We start from the raw sequence: 18,498 nt of genomic DNA, 5'->3' as shown, positions 1-18,498 counted from the left end.
ATATCACAGAGAAAAATGTCAAAGAGCCAAGAATGGCCTAAATAAATGGTGGTGCACTGACAGGGCAGGATACCGTTTGGCCTTTAAAATGCTTTTATAGAAGAATATTTAATGGTGGAAAAATGGTCATTGTGTATGAAGTGGAAATAGTAGATTTCAAAGTGGTATTTATAGTATGGTGCCAATTTCTTAAGATATGGTGCTATGATGGCAATGGTTAGCATTTGTCAAGTATCTTCTGTCATACATTATACTCAGTAATTGACATGCCTTGGCATTGTCTTCTGCACTCCTGTGAGAGAGCCCCTGGGTAACCAAAGATACAAATTGGAAGTAAAGAAAAAAAAAACAAAACTGAGAGGAACATTATTTCCTTGTGATGGCAAGAACTCTGGAAAATGTCTCTCTGTTCTGTTGGCTCTCAGGTCCCAATGCCATTTCGGTGAGCCTGTCCCCAATGGGCCGATACGTAATGGTGGGCTTGGCCTCGAGGAGGATCTTGCTGCATCCCTCCACAGAGCACATGGTGGCCCAGGTCTTCAGGCTGCAACAAGCCCATGGCGGTGAGACCTCCATGAGGGTGAGTGCCGTGGCTCAGGCCTCCACTGTAGGGCAGCTCTCCAGACTCGGCAGGGTAGTAAAGGACAGTGGTGTGACTTTCCAGTCCGGGCTAGAGGTAGCATGTTTGTAAGGAGTACGAAAGAGTGCAGTCCAGCCCATCTGTGACCAGCAGGCTTCACTTTTAGAAGCTTTGGACAGTTAGAAGGCAGGAGCTTCCTCACACCCTAGATCTGAGCTGAGGTCCCCAGAGGCCTGAGAGTATCTCTGGATGAAGCCCAAATTGAATACCTTCTTACCGCAGTGTGAGACCTTTAGTCTGGAGACACATGAAGGACCCAAAGAAATACTTACGCTTATTAAAAAAAAATTTTTTTCAGGAAGCAAGCTGTAAAAAGTGATATATGGTATACCATGAAATGTTCTTTTCTGTGAGTTATAATCGTGTTGGAAGATGAGGCCTTTGGGTAGCTGCTGAGCTCTTAACTGTTTCATCCATTTCATTAGCAGAGGAAGGTCCTATTGGGACGCTCTCTTGTCTCAGGTGGACCTCTCTTGTATTGCCATAATAGCCTTCTGGGTATGGTGGGGTTAGTGGCCTTCCGGACTCAACCATACTGGTTTCTGAGTTCCCATAGGGGCTCATTTGCTTTTGCCAAGGGGAATTGAGCATTTGAATGGTTCTCTAATTAGATGGTATTTAAGCTCTGTCTCAAGCTAAGAACTTGTGAATTCCCTTAGCACTTTGTGTTGTGCCATTTATAGTTTTATGCACTTGTTTATGTGTTGTTTTGTGTTTTCTTTCGCTGAGTGATGTGTATGTTTAATCTGCCCAATTAGGTGCAGTGTAAGCTCCTTAGGGGTGTATCCCCCAGAGCCCTTCATTTAGTGCGATGCGTATAGATGCTTGATGCTTGCAATGGAAGCATTCTTTTAACGAAAAAGAGGATCTGTTACATAAAAAGTGACAGAAAGTGGGCAGCCTAGTGTGGTGGTCGCCAGCCTTTTCCTCCCATCTCCTACAGGGACCCTCTCCCTGACTCTGCTGAGTCACTTTCCAAGCACCCTGAATTTCAGAAGGCCTTTCTCACTGGTGCCTGGCCTGCCCTCCTCTCTGTCTCAGACCTGACTTCAGCAGCTCTTTTCCTTCTGCGGGACCTTTCTAGGTCACTTCCTCCTTGTGCCACCACCCTACCTGGTTCCCTGAGCTCATGTTAACACACGTCATACCAGACTGCACTGACTTGTTTCCGTATCCTTGTCCTCTCTTGGACTGTGAGCTCGAGAGTGAAGACCACGTCTGTGCCATGTTTATGAAGTCCAAGTACCTAGGAAGTAAGCTGGCATTTAGGAAAAGCTGAGCGATTGGAAGAGAATCTCAAGAAAAGTGTCCTCCTTAGCATTTGTAGGTGATAACAAGCAGCCATTGGTAGGTGACAGCATGTTCCACCAAGCCCCTGAAAGGATAGAAACAGGCAGTCTGTGCTCTTGACATCATACTGACAGGAAAGTCCCACTTCTTGAATCCCAGATGACTTTGGAAGGATCTGGTGTTAGGTGCTTGGGAGAGGACGTCATGGGGAGTTCACGGGCCTGTTTTCTTACCTAGATATTTGAGGATGGGCATTGAGGTTTAGTTTACATATTCTTATTTTGCTTCTCCTCAGGAGATTTGGATGGTAAAAGTACCTGGTGTCTGCCTTTCACTACCTAGAATCCTGGTCCTAACAGCTGTTCTTCTAAACCCTTCCTGCCTAATTGTGGAATAATTGTTTATAATCATTAAGAGACAGGATCTGATTTCGGCAGCACTAATGGACATCTTGAGCCTCTTCCGGAAGCTAGGGCTCCTGCGCAACTCCTGGGTTCAGCCTGCCAGTCCTCCATCCTACAAGGTTCCTCCTTCCCATAAGTAGCTAGAAACATCTGGCCGAGGGCAAACAGCTGCAGGGCGGAAGCCAAGATATTGGCACATATGGGGCTGGCAGCTCAGGGCGTGCCGTTGGAGGAGTCTGCTGAGGAGATGTGGTAATCCATTGCTGTCCTGCTAAGGGGCTCAGGGCAGCTAGCCAGCTGCTACATGCCTCGTGACAAGAGCTATTTCTCAGGCCTCCTAGTGAGGCTTTTTTGATTCTCAGTGGGCACCATCTGCCACTTGGGGAGCTGAAGTAACTAGAAAGCTCCCATTTGGGAAGTGTTCCTCTCACCCGGGAGACAGGATCCAGGCTTCTGAGCAAGGTTTTGCTTACCCTGTGTCCACCGAGTCTTACTTTAAACCCCTGCACTACAGAAAGGTTTCTGGTTTTCCAGGTCTTGGTTGCCCCTTACATCCAGAGGCACCAAAGCATTCGGCAAATGTCCCTGAATTCAGTCACTGGTGGAAGGGAAGAGACACCAGCTTTTTTTGGATAGCTGTGCTGTACCACCGTTTAAGGCAAGAAGTGCCTTTTTGTCTGAGAACAGGGAGCGAGGGTTTAATGGGACAGTAGAGCATCTCCCTCTTTGCACAGGTAAGTATAGGTGGGCGTCTCCATCTGTCATGTCAAGCTCTGTCTTCCGAAGGAATGCTTTAGTGGGTGATGAGCCTGTCCTCAAGCTTCTCTGCCCAGAATTCCCCTTCATTTTAGTCTTACGTCTTGGAATTCACTATGGTAATATTCAGAGAGGTCAGCTTGTTGGGTCAACAGTCAGTCCCAGGAGAATGTCCTCCAGAGCACTGACTTACCTTATTTTAATTCCGGCTAAGTGACATCTCTCCCCGAGAGATGATCTCTTACCCACTCCCATACGAAAACTCTTCTGAAAATGAATTGCTGACTGCTGGTTTGCCTCGGTGCATTTGTTGTGAGTGGTTCTTCAGACCTCTAGATTAGTGCTTCTCAGACTGCGCTCTTGGGACAACCTGCGTCAGAATACATGGGGTCCTTGTCAGAAACAGCACTTGAGGACTGAAGAGCCACCGAAGAATGGGGCGGGAGGGGCACAGGTGTTTGTATTTGTAAAACCCGCTTTACAGGTGATTCTCATACGCACTCGAGTTTGAGAACTGCTGTTCTTAATGACTGCTTTCTCCATTTGAGGTCTCTGCCCTCAGCCTTCTCGGCAAGGAAGAGGCACAGTCTCAGGTTTGCTTGGGGTTTTATGCGTGGTGCTCTGATCCTTGGCTAATCTTGTGGGCACAGTGGCGTTTGGGCTCCATTTCCCACCAGACTCTTACTTGGCTTGTTGGCTGACTGCGCTTCACCTCTCATCTCTCCTCAGCTGTCGCTGGCCTCTGGGGCTCTCCCTTCTTTAACCATATGCTGGATTCTGTTCTTCCTCCTTATTGAACCATTTTAATTTTATCCTTGTTTCTAGGATCCAGGGTCCTTTTGATACTTCCCTTCTCTGCTTCTGAGGCTAGGCGCAGTCTTCCTGATTTTAGAATGATTGGCAAGTCTGGGAAACTAAGACTGAGAACGTGTTTTCTCTCTCCCTCCCCTCTGTCCCTTCCAGCCTCCTCCAGGCTGGGGATGCCGTCTGCCTTGGGATCTTATTTTCTGTCTGACTCCCTTGCTCTGGAGCCAGGGAAGGCTTTTGGTTCATTTCTGTTTGGTTTTTTAAGTTAGGCATTTGGAGATTGCTGAGCTGAAGTTTTGCTGAATTCTCAAAACACTAAGCTGCCTGTGTGCCCTCTCAGCTTTCATTTTCTGATTGGAAGAAGGCATAATATTGTAACAGAAAACTGCAATTAATTTTCCAAAATAGTGGCAACTTGCACATTATAATAACTTTGGTTGTAACCAAGTGGAAGCATAATAACAAAAATATAAAATTACTAATGACACCAGAAATAGTCCTATAGCAGACTGTTCTTCTACTTTTGTGTAAGTAAATTTTACCTAGAGCAAAAGTCAGCAGCTGGGGGAGTGGTTCTGGGGCATTTTGAGCTGGAAAGAAAGAATAAGGATTAGTGCTTTCAACACAGAAATTAAAGTGCTGTCTATTCTATTTCCCAGATGCATAGACCATCCCCGCCCCCAACAGGTAGGGGATGTGGGCACATACGTGGTTAAGTAAGAACTGAGGCGGACCCTCACTGCATAGTCCCTGCAGGCCTGGAGGCAGTTGTTGCTTGACTCTCACTAGTGCTGGTTTGCTTTTCTCTCTGGTTATTTTATTGGCAGAAGTGATGGATGAGGACACCGTCATTTGACTTGGATGGGAGAAGCCCTAGGACAGAAAGCAATTTAGCTCTCCTTTCTCTGTGGAACAGCATAGTGCTCTTTAAGGCAAAGCCTCAAATACTTAAGGGTCAGTTTTATTGAAAGCTTTTTCTTTGTGGCTGTGTGGTAAAACTGTATTCAAGTGTGGAGCTACTGTGACCTAGACAGATTATTGGTTTGGAGGGGGTGTTGGAAAGAGAGCCAGCCGCTCTCTCCCTCCCTTCCTTCTCTCCCCTTTCTCTCCCTCATCTTCTTCTCGCTCTCTCGCTTTCTCTTCACTCCCCTCCTCTCCTACTTCTTCACCTTGAGAGTCCTACTCTTCAGTGGCGGACTGTCCCCATTGTACACCTTCTTCTTCTGGAACCCTGGCTCTAGAGATATGCATCCCCCTCATTCTCAAGCAATCCTGGGCAGCAGGGAAGGAAAGGAGATTTTATACCATTTTCTCAACAGACAGGCTGTAGTTCTCAGTGTGTACTCCCCTGGGACCGCATCAGCATCATCAGAGATGATTTGGATCCTCATCCTCATGTGAGACCTGCTGAATCAGAGGATCCTGGAGCGGGGCCCGGCCGTCCTTGTTTTACCAGGCCCTCCTGATGACTGCACACTCAGTCAAGATGGAGAGCCAGTCATTGACTGCACAGGGATTCTAGTGAGACCTCACCTGTCAGTGTAACCTTTGTCCTTTTCCTTTTTGCTCTCACCCCGTCTCTGGAACCTCATCTGATTGACTTCTGTGGCTCCTCTTTAACCAGATCTTTTAGGCACTTCCAGGAAATTGAGATACTGAGGATACCTCCAGCCCAAAGCATTCTGGATCATGTAGCATCCTAGTAATAGTACTTTTAAGAACTAATGCCCTGAGGCCTTTTTCCATTTCTGATTAAAATTCTTAACCTGTTCACGGTTGACTTGAGCTCTTAACTGCGAGCCCGTGCCTGCTTGCCTGCATGCTATAGAATGTAGAGACGCCTCAGCTTAAAAAGTGAGAAGCAGTATGTTTATCTTTCGCTCCAGGCCCTTCCCCATCTGAAGGAGTACTTCTGGAGTTCCCCTTTCTAACATTCCACCTACTGTTCTCCTTTGATGAGATACATCACTGTGATGCCCATTAATGGATAACTTAGAGTCATCCTGATTATAAAGAAACATCGGTTGTATTTCTATCTTTTTATAGCCATTTTCTGTCATGTATACAGCCATCTTCACAGAGCCCAGTGATGACTGATTATTATTATAAGTTCATTAAAATGAACCACAGAAAAGACTTGGAATCCAGAATGTTCAAATTAGTCACCACTAAATTATAGCTTAGATCCTGGGGCAGGATGGGTGTCCAGCGCTGTCAGCACTGACCAGCACTTATGTAACTAACATGTACAGGCTCTTTGGGCCTGTCCTAGCTCCATTCTGCAGTATATAATCTTCACTGTAGCCTCCTTGCCCTGAATTTAGCCTGTGACATAATCCGCTCATCTATACTTCCCTAGATTCTGAAAGTTTGATTTTCAAAAGCAACCTAGAACTCTAGTTCAATCTGGAGTATGCTCCAGAAATCTAAGAGAATGAGATTTTCTTAATCTTGTCTGGCCTTTTGAGTGGCAAAAACCAAAAATAAAGATATTTTATTTTTGTATCCTGGAAGGGTACTATTTCTTCAAGGGGAGATTGGGATAAAAGAGAGACAGCTTTGTTGTCAGAAATGATTTACTCCTTCCCAAGATTTTGTCCTCATTAATTTTCTTAAAGCTGCCTGTCAGTTGATTAAAAGCTGCTTCCGCTGCAATTATCTTAAAGTTGACTTCTGAGATGTGGTACAAAGCATCTATCCTCAGAAAGTTCCTTTCTTCAGCACATTGTGGGAAAGAGGGGAGGGAGTAGGGGAGAATTAGGGGTGTCTCGGATGCAGTTTGTCAGAGAAGGGAGGGAGCAAGATAAAACATTAAAAATAACAGGAGAGCTACACTTAGTTTAGGTGAATTTTTCCATGACAGATCCTCTCATGTAACTCTAATGATTTCTTTTCCTCCATGGCCTCTTAGGAGAGTGCAGTCTATTCTGTGCGTCATTCTTTACGCTCAACAAATTTTATTGGGTTCCTACTATGGGCCAGGTATTTTGTGAGGTTGGGGAACACCATGCATAAAATGGACCTGGACCCTGCTCTCTTGCCACACAACTGGCTTCTCTTTTTTTCTTTTCTTTTCTTTTTTTTTTTTTTTTTAAAGATTTTATTTAGACAGAGAGAGAAAGAGAATGCACAAGCAGGGGGAGAGGCAGAGGGAGAAGGAGAAGCAGACTTCCCATGAAGCAGGGAGCCCTGACGGGAGGTTCCATCCCAGGATCCTGAGATCATGACCTGAGCGGAAGGCAGACGCTTAACCGACTGAGCAACCCCGGGGCTCCCACAACTGGCTTCTCGACTAGTCTTTGCACTGCTGTATTCCCAACCTTCACTGCACGGGGCACACAGGAGACACTCAGCGTTTGTTCCAGGAATATGTGTCCCTTTGATATCTTGTGTGCTGTGTATTCCCCACACATGCATGAACACACACGCCTGCTCACCAGCACCATCAGTGTGTCTGGCACAAGTTGTGGTGATGGTGATTGAATGAAAGTATCAGGGAGATAATCCTTACGAAAATACGGAGTGTCCTTCTCATTTCACCATGTGCCCAATATCGGTTTCTTAGGGTGCTAGTCCTAGCACTAAGACACGATGAGAGATTCACGGGAGGTAGTTTCAAAAGCAAAAGGCAAAGCATTTTGTTTTTTCAAAATTGGTAGAGGAGAACCAATTCTTGCATTTGTAGAAGGTGAAAGCATTTTAATGTATTTTTAAGTATAAGATACAAAGGATTTTAATGTTTAACCATCCTTAACACTCCTCTTCCAAAAATATATATCAACTGAAACATATTGAATGTGTTGGTATATATTGAAAACTCTCTTGTCCAAGGTAGATATCTAGAACAACTACTCATTTGGCCTTTTCCTTTGAAATTTGTGAAGCCAAGGGTAGTTCAAGAACTTGTGCTATATATGGACATGTGGGAACAGGAGAAAGTAATTATTTTAATGTAGGGGGGTTCTAGGAACATTAAGTGCCTCAGTATTTCATTTAGCACCAAAGTAGTTCCCTGAGCTGAAGGAACTTCTCTCCTTTGATCCTAATGGCCTGAGATGGCCTTTGGAAAGCATCAAGCCAATTAAAATAGAAAATTCTTGTCCTGTCTCTGTGGGATCTCTTTGAGAGGAGTAGGTAAATAAGAGTTTACAGGTCTCAATAAATCACAGGTTGGCTAGAAATGACTTTAAGGCAGCAGATTATCAATGGCAGCCGAGGGCAACATTTCCAAGAATTAAGGAAAAGGGGCATCTGGCTGGCTTGGTCGGTGGAGCACATGACTCGTGATCTCAGGGTCGTGAGTTCAAGCTCCCTGTTGGGCCAAGAGCTTACTTGAAAAAAAAAAAAAAAAAGTTTCAAAAGGAGCTATTGCTCCTTTTTTCCATTGGGAGAGTTTTGGTTTGGACAAGGGGAGTTCAGACAGATTTGTTCCCACTTCAGCTGAGTAAAGGAGAAAGGTAGGTGAGCTGGTGTTCTGATTCTTAGTTTTTAAATGGTCATTTTAAAGTCAACGTCCTACAAGTTCTAAACTCCAAAGTAGAATATAAGGAAGGCTTAGAGATAGTAAAAGAGCTTAAAATGTCTGAAAAACAATCAGATTTTCCTAGGGATGAAGAAACTTCAGTAATTCGTGAAACTAAGCAAATCAACAGCTTGAAAGGAGGAAAAGATTGACCAGAGTGTCTCCCACCGCCTGCTCTGGGAAGCATGCATTTCTCAGCCTCTGACAAGATGTGTAGCCGTCCATTTCCAATGGAAAGGTCAGCTGTCTCTTAGCATCTGCTTTCCATTGATTTCTCCCTCTTCCCAGAGAGTTAATTTTCCTCTAGTAACCCTCTCTAAAAGCTTAAGGCCTCCCTGATTTCCATCATTACCGAGAAGGCATTTTTCCTCTTCACATTTCCTTTCTTCCTCACAGCCCCCTTGTCTTACGCCTTCACTTGTGGCCCTTCCAGCCTCAGTTTCCAGTTGTCCCCTTCCTACCACCAGCTTCCATGGTCTTAGTTAAAACAGGGAAGCTCTGATGAGTGTGCTCGACCTCTTGCCTCTGGGAGCCATTCCAGTTTTATAGATGACGAGATTCCCAAACCCAGACAAGATAGCCACAAAGTTTTTTTCTTTCAGCTTCTTATCTGAGCTGATCTGAACAGTGCAGTTTGCTGCTTGGACTAATGGTCTGAGCTTTAGTGATATGCAGCCGAAAAGAAAACACCTTGTTGAGGGCAGCAGTACATTTTTCCTCTAAATTTTAAAAGGGTGGAGAAGAAGGTTTCCCACTGAGCCGCTCTGGTTGCCTCTCATTCTTTTCCTGTCCACCACTGAACAAGAAGCAAGACCCCTTTAGTTTTGATCTGGAAACTGTTTTCTTTTGGAGTACAATAGATGGTCTTGGACCCCACAAGTGGAAGAATGATTATCTTCTCTCACTCCCTTGGAACCATGAAGATCTTGGCGACCTGACTCATTCCCTGGTGATGTGCTGAGGCTGCTGTGAGCCTCCTTCTAGCATATTGATTCCAATTCCCTTCCTAGATGTTAGACAGAAATTAGAACAGTCTGCTTGGGGATGGGGGGTTGCTGTCAGCATTTGTCATCCACCAGGGAGCAGCTGTAGCCAAGACAGGTAAAACCAGGACTCTGCCAACATGAGTCAGGAGCTGGGTTTTACATCCAGCCCCACAAAGGGTCCTCAGGTTCTGATAATCCTCCTCCAGTGTCATGGAATTTGGTGGTACAGCTTCATGGTGAAGAAGGGAGAGTGGGACTTTAGGCAGGCCACCCAGCTTTGTCCTTGACAAGTGTTAAGGAAACCTTTACTTGAGATAAATATGGGGTGCCTTTAAGAGAAGGCCAGAGCTGTCCCTTAACACTATCTCAGATCTTCTTTCTTGTCAGTGCCGATGAACCTGGAGTTTACAGAGCCAGCTCTGGTTCCCACTGGTGTCTCTCAGGAGACTGCTCCCCAAGTCACTGGGTCTGAAAGACTGCTGGCTGAATCCCTAAATGGTATGGGAGTAGCCAGAGCTACCGAACCTCCTGTCTGCCTTGGGAAACTTGTTGAAACTTCTTGTCACTAGGGCTAATTGTGAGGGATATACCCCCCTCAGTGAGGCACTTTGAGAGCTCCGGCCAGAGAATGGAATGGAAACTACATCTCTGGGTGGTTCTGAAAATGGGCCAGGTTCCTATTCCTCCAGGCTCCGTTAGTTGCAGGCATGTGTGAAATCAGGAGTATTAGACTGGATGGCCTCTCAGGCATGTAAAGTCCTACCCATCGCATGCTCTGTGCTCTCATTCCCCACCCCCTGTATGTTCTGCTCTCTTCTCCCTCCTTCCCACCCCCACATTAGAGGGTGATAAGCAAGCAAGTGCTTATCAGGAGTCCTGGAGGCTGCTGATCCTTATGTGGCATTTTCTGGCTTCCTGCCACAAAGCGGGATTTAGTTTAATGTGCACTTGGGAGTTTCCCTTTCAGTGGTGTTTAAGGACTTGATGGGTCCGGGACGGGGACTCCCATAGTCCAAGGACAAATCAATGCCCTGTGACTACTATTGCCTTGAAGGTTGTGAGTATCTATGCAGCAAGGTCTGGGGGTCTCAGCCTTGAATGACCTCCCCAATCCATCTGACTTTGTCTCACCTGAGCTGGGTTGTCCGTCCTACTGGTCGCTTGAGGGTTTTGTCTCCAAAGAAGGTTCCTGTACTTAGAAGCAAATTGATAGTATTTACTTGTTAATTGCTCTGCAGCAACTATAAAAGGTAAATATGTGACATGGAGAGGCTCGTTTGCTTCTTTACTGGTGTGGAACTTTTCTAGAAGAATTCTCTTAGCTTTTCTTTGAGACTTCCATCAAAAAACTCGGCACAACCTTAAAGCCAAAACCTTAAAGAAAACTCTACTTTACTAACCTTATTATCCCCCTTCTTTCAAGGCTGCTTTCTCTGCCCAGCTCCCTGCAGGTATAAATCATCATGACTTTAGGGGAGACTCCCTTGTGAAGCTTTGTAGGCTGCCACAGGCCAAGACCAAAGCTCCCCTCGTCCAGCCCCCTGAGCTTAACACACATCATTCCTTAACCCTGGGTGTCTCCCCTCATGCCATCTACCCTTGGGGCGAAGGAAAATTAAACAGTCTGTGGTCCTGGCCACAGCGGTTAGATCCCAGCCACTTTGTCCTGAGTGCGTATACCAGCTCTCATTTCACTGTATGACCTATGGGGGGACAGAAACGATTGATTTCTCTTCTGGGAAGGAAAACCTCTGTGAGAAAGGGTAAAGGCACCACACCCCATTCCCTGATTTGAAGGAAAAAGGGTTGATTAGGCACACAGGGCAAAGGCTGGTATTGCAGTCTTCATGGAGAGTTGGCATTGACGCTGGTAGAGGGGAGTAGCTGTAGGTTTGTTGAAGGCGCCTCCCAGATACATATTTGCAAAGAGGAGACGATCCGAAGGTCAAGCAACCATGTTCTACATGACTAGTTTAGAAATTCATAAACTCCATTGGGCTCTTTTTTAGTAGTCTCCTTGGTTAAACCAAAGATTCTTGCTCATTCTTACATTTGGAGTTGAGTCAGAAAGGGAGGACATAGGAGGTTCTTAAAACAGCAGCCATGGGGCAATCTCATGCCTCAAAATAGGGCCAGTTCCTTATCTGTAAGAGACCTCCAGCCTCAGGACCATAGCAGGCCGCTCTGGTGGTGTGCCACAGGCTGCCCAGGCACAGTTCTCAGCACCACAGAGCCTGGGAAATCCTTCACGACAGGATTCTCTGTGTATGTGTCAGTACGTTGAGAACTCGTGTTGCCTGCTCTCCGCTCCATTCTAGAGCCTGTCCTGGTGAGGGCCTTTCAGGTAGCTGCCCAGGGCACATGAACAAGTGTTCCCACATCCCGGGTTTATCATTTCACTTGTGAATGGGCAGCGGACCCTTTGTTCAATTTTTGCTTCTTGTCTTTCCTTTTTTTCTTTTAATTTTAAATCTCTCATCAGGATAATCTGAAAAGTAATAAGTACTATACCACCCTAAATTCATTTTTGAACATTACTTTCTAAACCACCATCTCACTTGGTCTTCCTTCCCGCCCCCCAACCCCTCCATCGGGGGCAGGGAAAGGCAGATGTAGTTCATCCCTATTTTATAGATTAAAACCTGAAGAGGCAGGGCACCTGGGTGGCTTTGTTGTTAAGCATCTGCCTTCAGCTCAGGTCATGATCCCAGGGTCCTGGGATGGAGCCCTGCATTGGGCTCTCTGCTCGGCAGGAAGTCTTCTCCCTCTCCCATTCCCCTTGTTTGTGTTCCCTCTCTCACTCTCTCTCTCTCTCTCTGTCAAATAAATAAAATCTTTCAAAAATAAATAAAACCTGGAGAGGCTAAAAGGGGAAACATTGACTAATACTCCAGTTTAGGGGCGCGTGGGCAGTTCAGTTGGTTAAGCATCTGCCTTCAGCTCAGGTCATGATCCCAGGGTCTTGGGATCAAGTCCCGAATCAGGCTCCCTGCTCAGTAGGGAGTCTGCTTCTCTGTCTCCCATCTGTGATCTCTCTCACTTTTGTGTGCTCTCAAATAAATAAATAAATAAATAAATAAAAATCCTTTTTTAAATAAATAAATAAAACTCCAGTTTATAGATTCTTGGCTTCATCCTTTTCATAGACCCTAACAACCTTTTTTGAAGCCCCAAGATGCAGGTTCCTGGTAATGTTAGCAACAGTTACCATCCGTGAGCTTGCGCTATGCCAGACATTTCTACACATCATGTCTTTTCATCTCTCCAATTACTTAGTTGTTGGTGCATTTTCTCTCTCTCTCTCTCTCTCTTTTTTTTTTTTTTTTTGAAGTAGGCTCCATGTCTAGCATGGAGGCCAGTGTGGGGCTTGAACTCATGACTTTGAGCTGAGATCAAGAGTCAAAAGCTTAGGGCGCCTGGGTGGCTCAGTGCGTTAAGCCTCTACCTTCGGCTCAGGTCATGGTCTCAGGGTTCTGGGATCAAGCCCCGAATCGGGCTCTCTGCTCAGCGGGGAGTCTGCTTCACCCCTCTCCCTCTGTCTGCCTCTCTGCCTACTTGTGCTCTCTCTCTCTCTGTCAAATAAATAAATAAAATCCTAAAAAAAAAAAAAAAAAAAGTCAAATGCTTAACTGAGCCATGGAGGTGCCCCCAGTACTATCTTTTTAAACTGAGATCTGGAGAAGTCACTGTTCTAGAGAAGAGGTGTCAGGACTCCAAACCAGGGCTTTCTAATTCGAAAGAAAGTCCACATCCTTCATTCTCCCACTGCCCTGCCCCTGTCTCTGACTAAAGTTGCTGTGGAATGCTGGAATGCTGTGCAGCTTGGTGGCTGGAGAGATCGGAGGCTGTCTTTCACCTCTGGTCCAAACCCCTGCTACAACTAAGCTGCCTCAGAAAATAGTAGCTTTGGAAATAAGCCGACCATTGAAGGGGACTCTCTCCCTTGGAGAAATGGAAACAAGCTATTTAATGGTGATTTATATAAGCTAGAACGAAATCACGTACCTGTGTGTTCAAGATCCCCCTCTCCCCTGCTTCCTACATCTTAGTGCACCTTTTAGGTTTCCTTAACAATAGCAGTTTTAACATTGCTTTTAATTAGATGAATTAAGAATGTTCTCTGGTGTTATCACCCCCTCCCGCCCCCCTATCACCTTCAATTCCCCATTGCTGTGAGAGCTGTGATTGCCATGGTAACAGGACTCCCAGCTGAGCTTGGCTCTCACTGGTTTGTCTGGTCAGGGGAAAGTTAGGGGCAGGTCTTCCTGGTGAGCGGAGTTCTGACTGGCTTTCCAGGGGGTTGCCTTTAAGCCATGAAATGAAAAGAGCTAAAAGACTGTAAAGAGAGCATGAGCAAGCTTCCTGCAGAAACGCCCAAGTGTGCCCCTAGTCTTGCTCGAGGGTTCTAGCCTTCCTCCTAAAGTAAGAGGACCCCAGCATCCCCCTGCTACCCAAGTTCGCCAGTATGTGTGAGAGGCCTTCTTTCTTATCTGTGGTTAACTTGCTTCTGGCCATAGAAGGGACTTTGTTATTCTTGGTAACAAATTGTTTCTCCTCGAATTCTCTTTTCTTCCCTCTTTCTCCCCCCCCCCCCAGAGAGTTTTCAACGTCCTTTACCCCATGCCTGCCGACCAGCGGAGACATGTCAGCATCAACTCTGCCCGCTGGCTGCCCGAGCCAGGGCTTGGCCTGGCCTATGGTACCAACAAAGGAGACCTGGTGATCTGCCGACCAGAGTGAGTGGCCCAGGGTGGGCGGCAGTGAGGGTGGGAGGGGGTCATCCAGGCTGAGGATGGGAGTAATTGGCATCATCCGTGGGTCTGGCCGTGAGATGGGGTCTCGTAGGTGGGAAATCGAAGCTCTGCTAGAGCCTGCCTCCTTCTCTGCGTCACTCTGTAAAGGGTCCTTTTCACTTAGGGTTGCTAGGGTTAGCTCTCCGTCCCAGAAATCTTCAAAAGACTGGTTTAGTTATTATGTCTTCATAAATCTAAGGCAGTGTGTTTTTTCCTTTGTTTTCTCTTGTTCTCCGGTTCCCTAGTGATAGTAAAGTTTCCCTGCAGACAAAGCATAGATATCAAAGATTCTTTTCTAAACGCTTTTAGAAAAATTCAACAGGTGGTCTTGGGTTGTGTAAATGCCACAGACGTAACATAAGAAATAAAATTGGAAATAGAGTATTGTTAAAGCCCTAATTTGTCAGGCCACTGATCTCTAGCAGCCTGGCTCTCTGTCCTGCCTGTTTTCCTTTCTGCTTGCACTTCATAACAGTGAAGGCAAATTGAAAAGCTCCATTTAAATCAGAACGCTGATTATCTGATCCTGAAGTAAGGGGTAGGAGGGGACACTTCTGTCGTAGGTCCTGATGACACCCCTTCCCCTTGTGGAGGACAGAGGTCTGTCTGTTCTTTCACTCGAGACCCTGGGAGTCAGCCAGGTCTGTCGTCAGTTCCCAGACCCAGCCAGGTGGGGCTCGTGAAGCTCTGTGTGTCAGTGCGGATCAGGCTGATTACTGCCCGGGCCGCCGCAGGGTTCCAGCCGACTAATGCCACTGCTGCCTCCAGGCCGTCCTAATGCTGTCCTCCACTTGGTGCGGAGTCTCCTCCAGGGGTGTTCTGCAGATCACAGAGCATGGCGTGACTGGTCTGGTAGGGTCTGTGGCTGTTGGAAGTGTCTGTGTTGCCTTTTGATAGGGCCTCTGGTGATTTTTCCTAGGGTGTGTATTTGGGTCAGTTCTCATGCCTGGTAGGTGACTGGTGACCGAGCCTTGTCCGCTGAGCTAGGTCAGTGGCTCAGGAGAAAGGAAACCCTATTCTAAGGGCAGCTCTTTCACTCTATCCTGCATTTTTGGAGCCCCTCCCAAAGAGAGGCTGCCGTCTGAGACTGGTTCTACCAGCCACACTCTGCTCAGGCTCTGTGTCCAGAGGGCCCCTCTCACTAGCTCCTCGTGCCTTCCCAGAACCGCGCCTGCCTCTTTGACGACTGTGCCACTATTAGTCTCGGCGCCGGGTCTGTCCGTTTCTGCCCTCCCCCTGGCCTGACCATAGTCCTGGGATCAGTCTGCTCTGAGCTCTTTCTTTTTTCCCAAATCACATGAGACCAATTATCTTATCTCACCCTCTTAGGAGTTCGTAAGAGGACTCTGATAGGCATCTTTTCCAAAACTGGCACAGAATTCTGGGCCATAATTTTATTCTTAACCAACACTGTAGTTATAGGCCTTTCTTTCCCTGTTTCTCCGAGACATCCTTCCTCAACATTATTGTCTCATCTGTAGCTCCAGCCACGAAACCTTTGTCCCAGCCAAACTCCCAGCCCCTTCCCTTGTAAAAATGACCTGCTCCAACAGAGGCAGACTCTCTACCTCCAGTTCATCGTGGTGCCACAAAGGCTTATATGTCTGAAACCCCGGCCTCCGCACTTGCTGTGAGTCACGGACACCTCAGCCAAACATGAAGCTGGCTTTGGCCTCTCTTCTCTCTTTTCTCCCCATATGTTGTCTTCAACATCCAGCACCAGCAGGCTGGAGCCATCCTGGGCTGCCTGGGGAACGTAGCTGCAGGAACTCAGGCTTCTTCCAGGAGCAAGCGGGCACTGGCATTTGACACCACGGACAGGGGCCCATTGCAGACCTAGTTGTGTTGGCCGTGTTGGCCCGAGAGAGAGCTAGCTTGCCCTGCCTGTGTGGGGTTGCTATTTTTCCTGAATTGTTGGGTTATTCTGGTAAATGCCCTAAATCTTAGGGCTGCATATTTGAGGGAACCATGTAAACTAAGACAGACTTGACTTTGTCCTGACTTGTTCAGAGCTTCTCTGCTTCTCAGTCCCCTTCGTATCTGTGGGGTTTGGCTTCAGGCAGGGAAGACGGAGCAGTATTCAGGTAAAGACGGGAAGACTTATCCAAGGCCGCCCAGCAGATCAGTGACAGAATTAGGCTCCCTGACTTTCTAATTCTGAGCTCTTTCCTACAGCTGGTTTTGTTGTGTTTTTTTTTTTTTCTTTTTACCTTTTTTCTATCATGAATAACTTTAAAATTCTGGTAGAAACCATGTACACTCTTCTACAGAAAAATATACCACAAGAACACCCGCGTAATTTCATAGCTCTCTTAAGACCTCAGGTAAAGCATGCAGCCCTAGATCATGTTGAGACATTTAAGCGGCTCAGATGATTGACATGGAGGGAAATGAGAGAGGAGAAGGGAGAATGTTCACATCTTTTGAACAGTCTGTGGTGGTCTCTGGCCTAGAACAAGGAGAACAAGTGAATAGGGCAGGAGGAGCTCAGGGTTGTTGTCTGTCCAGTAGGCAGCTGCCTGAGGCTCCCCGCCCTTCCCCTGGCGACAGGGCTCTCGCACACCTGTTCCCAAGGGCATAGCAGCTGGCCGGCTGGGGTTACAGCCCTCCCCCCAAGAACAGGTGCTTGTCTGCCTTTGTCTGCGGACACGGGCAGCTGCACCCCGCTTTGTGCTGTCTCCCTCTTGAATTCTCCTCCATTGTCCGAGCCTCCACACACTCTCCAAGCACAAAGACAGAGGTCACAAGCCCCTTGGGCATCTCTTGGTGGCACTAAAGCCCCACTGACAGTAGAACAAGGCCTCAGGAAATACTCCCATCATTCCAGGGAATGAAATTCTGATGATAGGCGAGGAGACGAGCAGCTGGCTCCGTAGCGCCTGTGCGAAGCCATTAGGGTGGCTGATAGCCCGGTCCCCCCACCCTTCCTAGCAGCAAGGCCCTCCTTTCTCCTTTGCTTTGCTCCCCCACCGGCCACTCCTCCCAAGCTGCTGCTGTGCTGGCTGACTGCCAGCCCAGCCAACACCCCCACCGATAACCACAGTGGGTGTGAAGTACCAGATTGATGTGAGGGGGTGCTTGCTCACTTCCGGCTTCATAGATCAGCCCTACAAATGGGGGGGAGGTGTTGCTGGGAAGACCACTGCTTCTCAGAGTCAGCTCTGAAGACGGAATCGAGGGACTCCTGCCAGAAGAAACTAGGCCAGGACTGTGGGGCATTTGGCCCCCTGGCTGAGTGTGGGACCCCTGACAAGGCCCCAGCTCTGGGCCTTAAGAGGATACTACCTCTGTAAACAGTGATTGCAATCAGGCATCACTGACCAAGGAAGAGAAAGGCACACCCTGAATCAGAAGGGAGCCACAGAGACTTCATCTTTCCGGCTGTCCCACAGGAGCCAGGTGCCAGCTCTTTCCCACGTTGCAGAGAGAGTGGGGATAAATGCCTGTCCTTCTTTCAAAGAGACAGCCATGTAAGGGATAGATGAAAGAAGATGTTCTCAAAGAGAATATTCCCTAGAAGTGGAGAAGTTCAGGCTGAGTTGGTGGAACGTGCAGCTCTTGATCTCGGGTATGTGAGTTCGAGCCCCACTTTAGGTGTAGAGATTACTTAAAAATAAAATCTTAAAAAAAATAAAAAAAGTTGAGATGTTCAGAGCCATAATCTGCATGGGAGCATGGTCACCACTGAGGAAGCCAGGCCAGCTCCTAGCTGTGTTGAGGGGACTCAGAAGGTCCCAGTTGTGAGGGAGTCACTGAGCCCAGCCTGGCAGCACAGGCTGCAGATGCTGCTGAAGGAAGCCTGGGAGGAAGTGGAAGCAAGTCCCTTTGAAAGGCTGGCCCTGCTCGGCCTTCCCGCGCTTCCTCATCCCTTCGTGTGTTTACATGGCTTCCGGGAAGAACCCAGAGGCAACAGTGACTCATTGATCCTTACTAAGACTCAAGGAGAAAAGAGATGGTTTGGAGCATTCTTCAGCTTTTAGGCGGAAATCAGTGATACTGGGTAGATATTGGAGGCTAAGAGTTTCAGCAGCCAGAGAGGGTGTCTTCACCTCTGATCCTTGTACAGTACCTGGAATTTTAACCAAACTTCCAAAAACATGAGCTTGTTGTCATCAAGCTGCTCTGATCACAGAAAGTAGAACAGGTCAGAGCTCCAGTAGACCTGTTGATGGCAGGGGGCAGGGTGGTACGCAGTAAGGAAGGGGGCCGGCTGGAGCAGCACATCTGCCAGTCTCTGTCGTCGCCTTCTGCTTGGCCGTCAACCTCATCACTGAATGTCCTGAACCCGCAGCTCTGAGCT

General features: G+C 47.3%; 1 protein-coding gene across 11 annotated transcripts in view; it reads left to right on the top strand.

Annotated features, from left to right (window-relative positions):
- AMBRA1 (autophagy and beclin 1 regulator 1) overlaps positions 1-18,498 on the top strand; it is a 174,105-nt gene that overhangs the window by 145,069 nt on the left and 10,538 nt on the right. For 8 of the 11 annotated variants that reach the window (XM_032844600.1, XM_032844605.1, XM_032844599.1 and 5 more), the window contains 2 exons: positions 426-580; positions 14,002-14,141. In XM_032844600.1, the coding sequence (XP_032700491.1) occupies positions 426-580; positions 14,002-14,141 (295 nt within the window). The remainder of the gene's footprint in view (positions 1-425; positions 581-14,001; positions 14,142-18,498) is intronic. The other 3 variants (XR_004381138.1, XR_004381140.1, XR_004381139.1) reach the window with 2 other exon arrangements.

This window comes from Lontra canadensis, unplaced genomic scaffold (genome assembly GCF_010015895.1).
Source record: "Lontra canadensis isolate GAN:19392208 unplaced genomic scaffold, GSC_riverotter_1.0 scaffold154, whole genome shotgun sequence".
Lineage (NCBI taxonomy): Eukaryota > Metazoa > Chordata > Mammalia > Carnivora > Mustelidae > Lontra > Lontra canadensis.
Note: the sequence above shows the minus strand (reverse complement) of the source record. Positions and strands in the feature narration are given on the sequence as shown.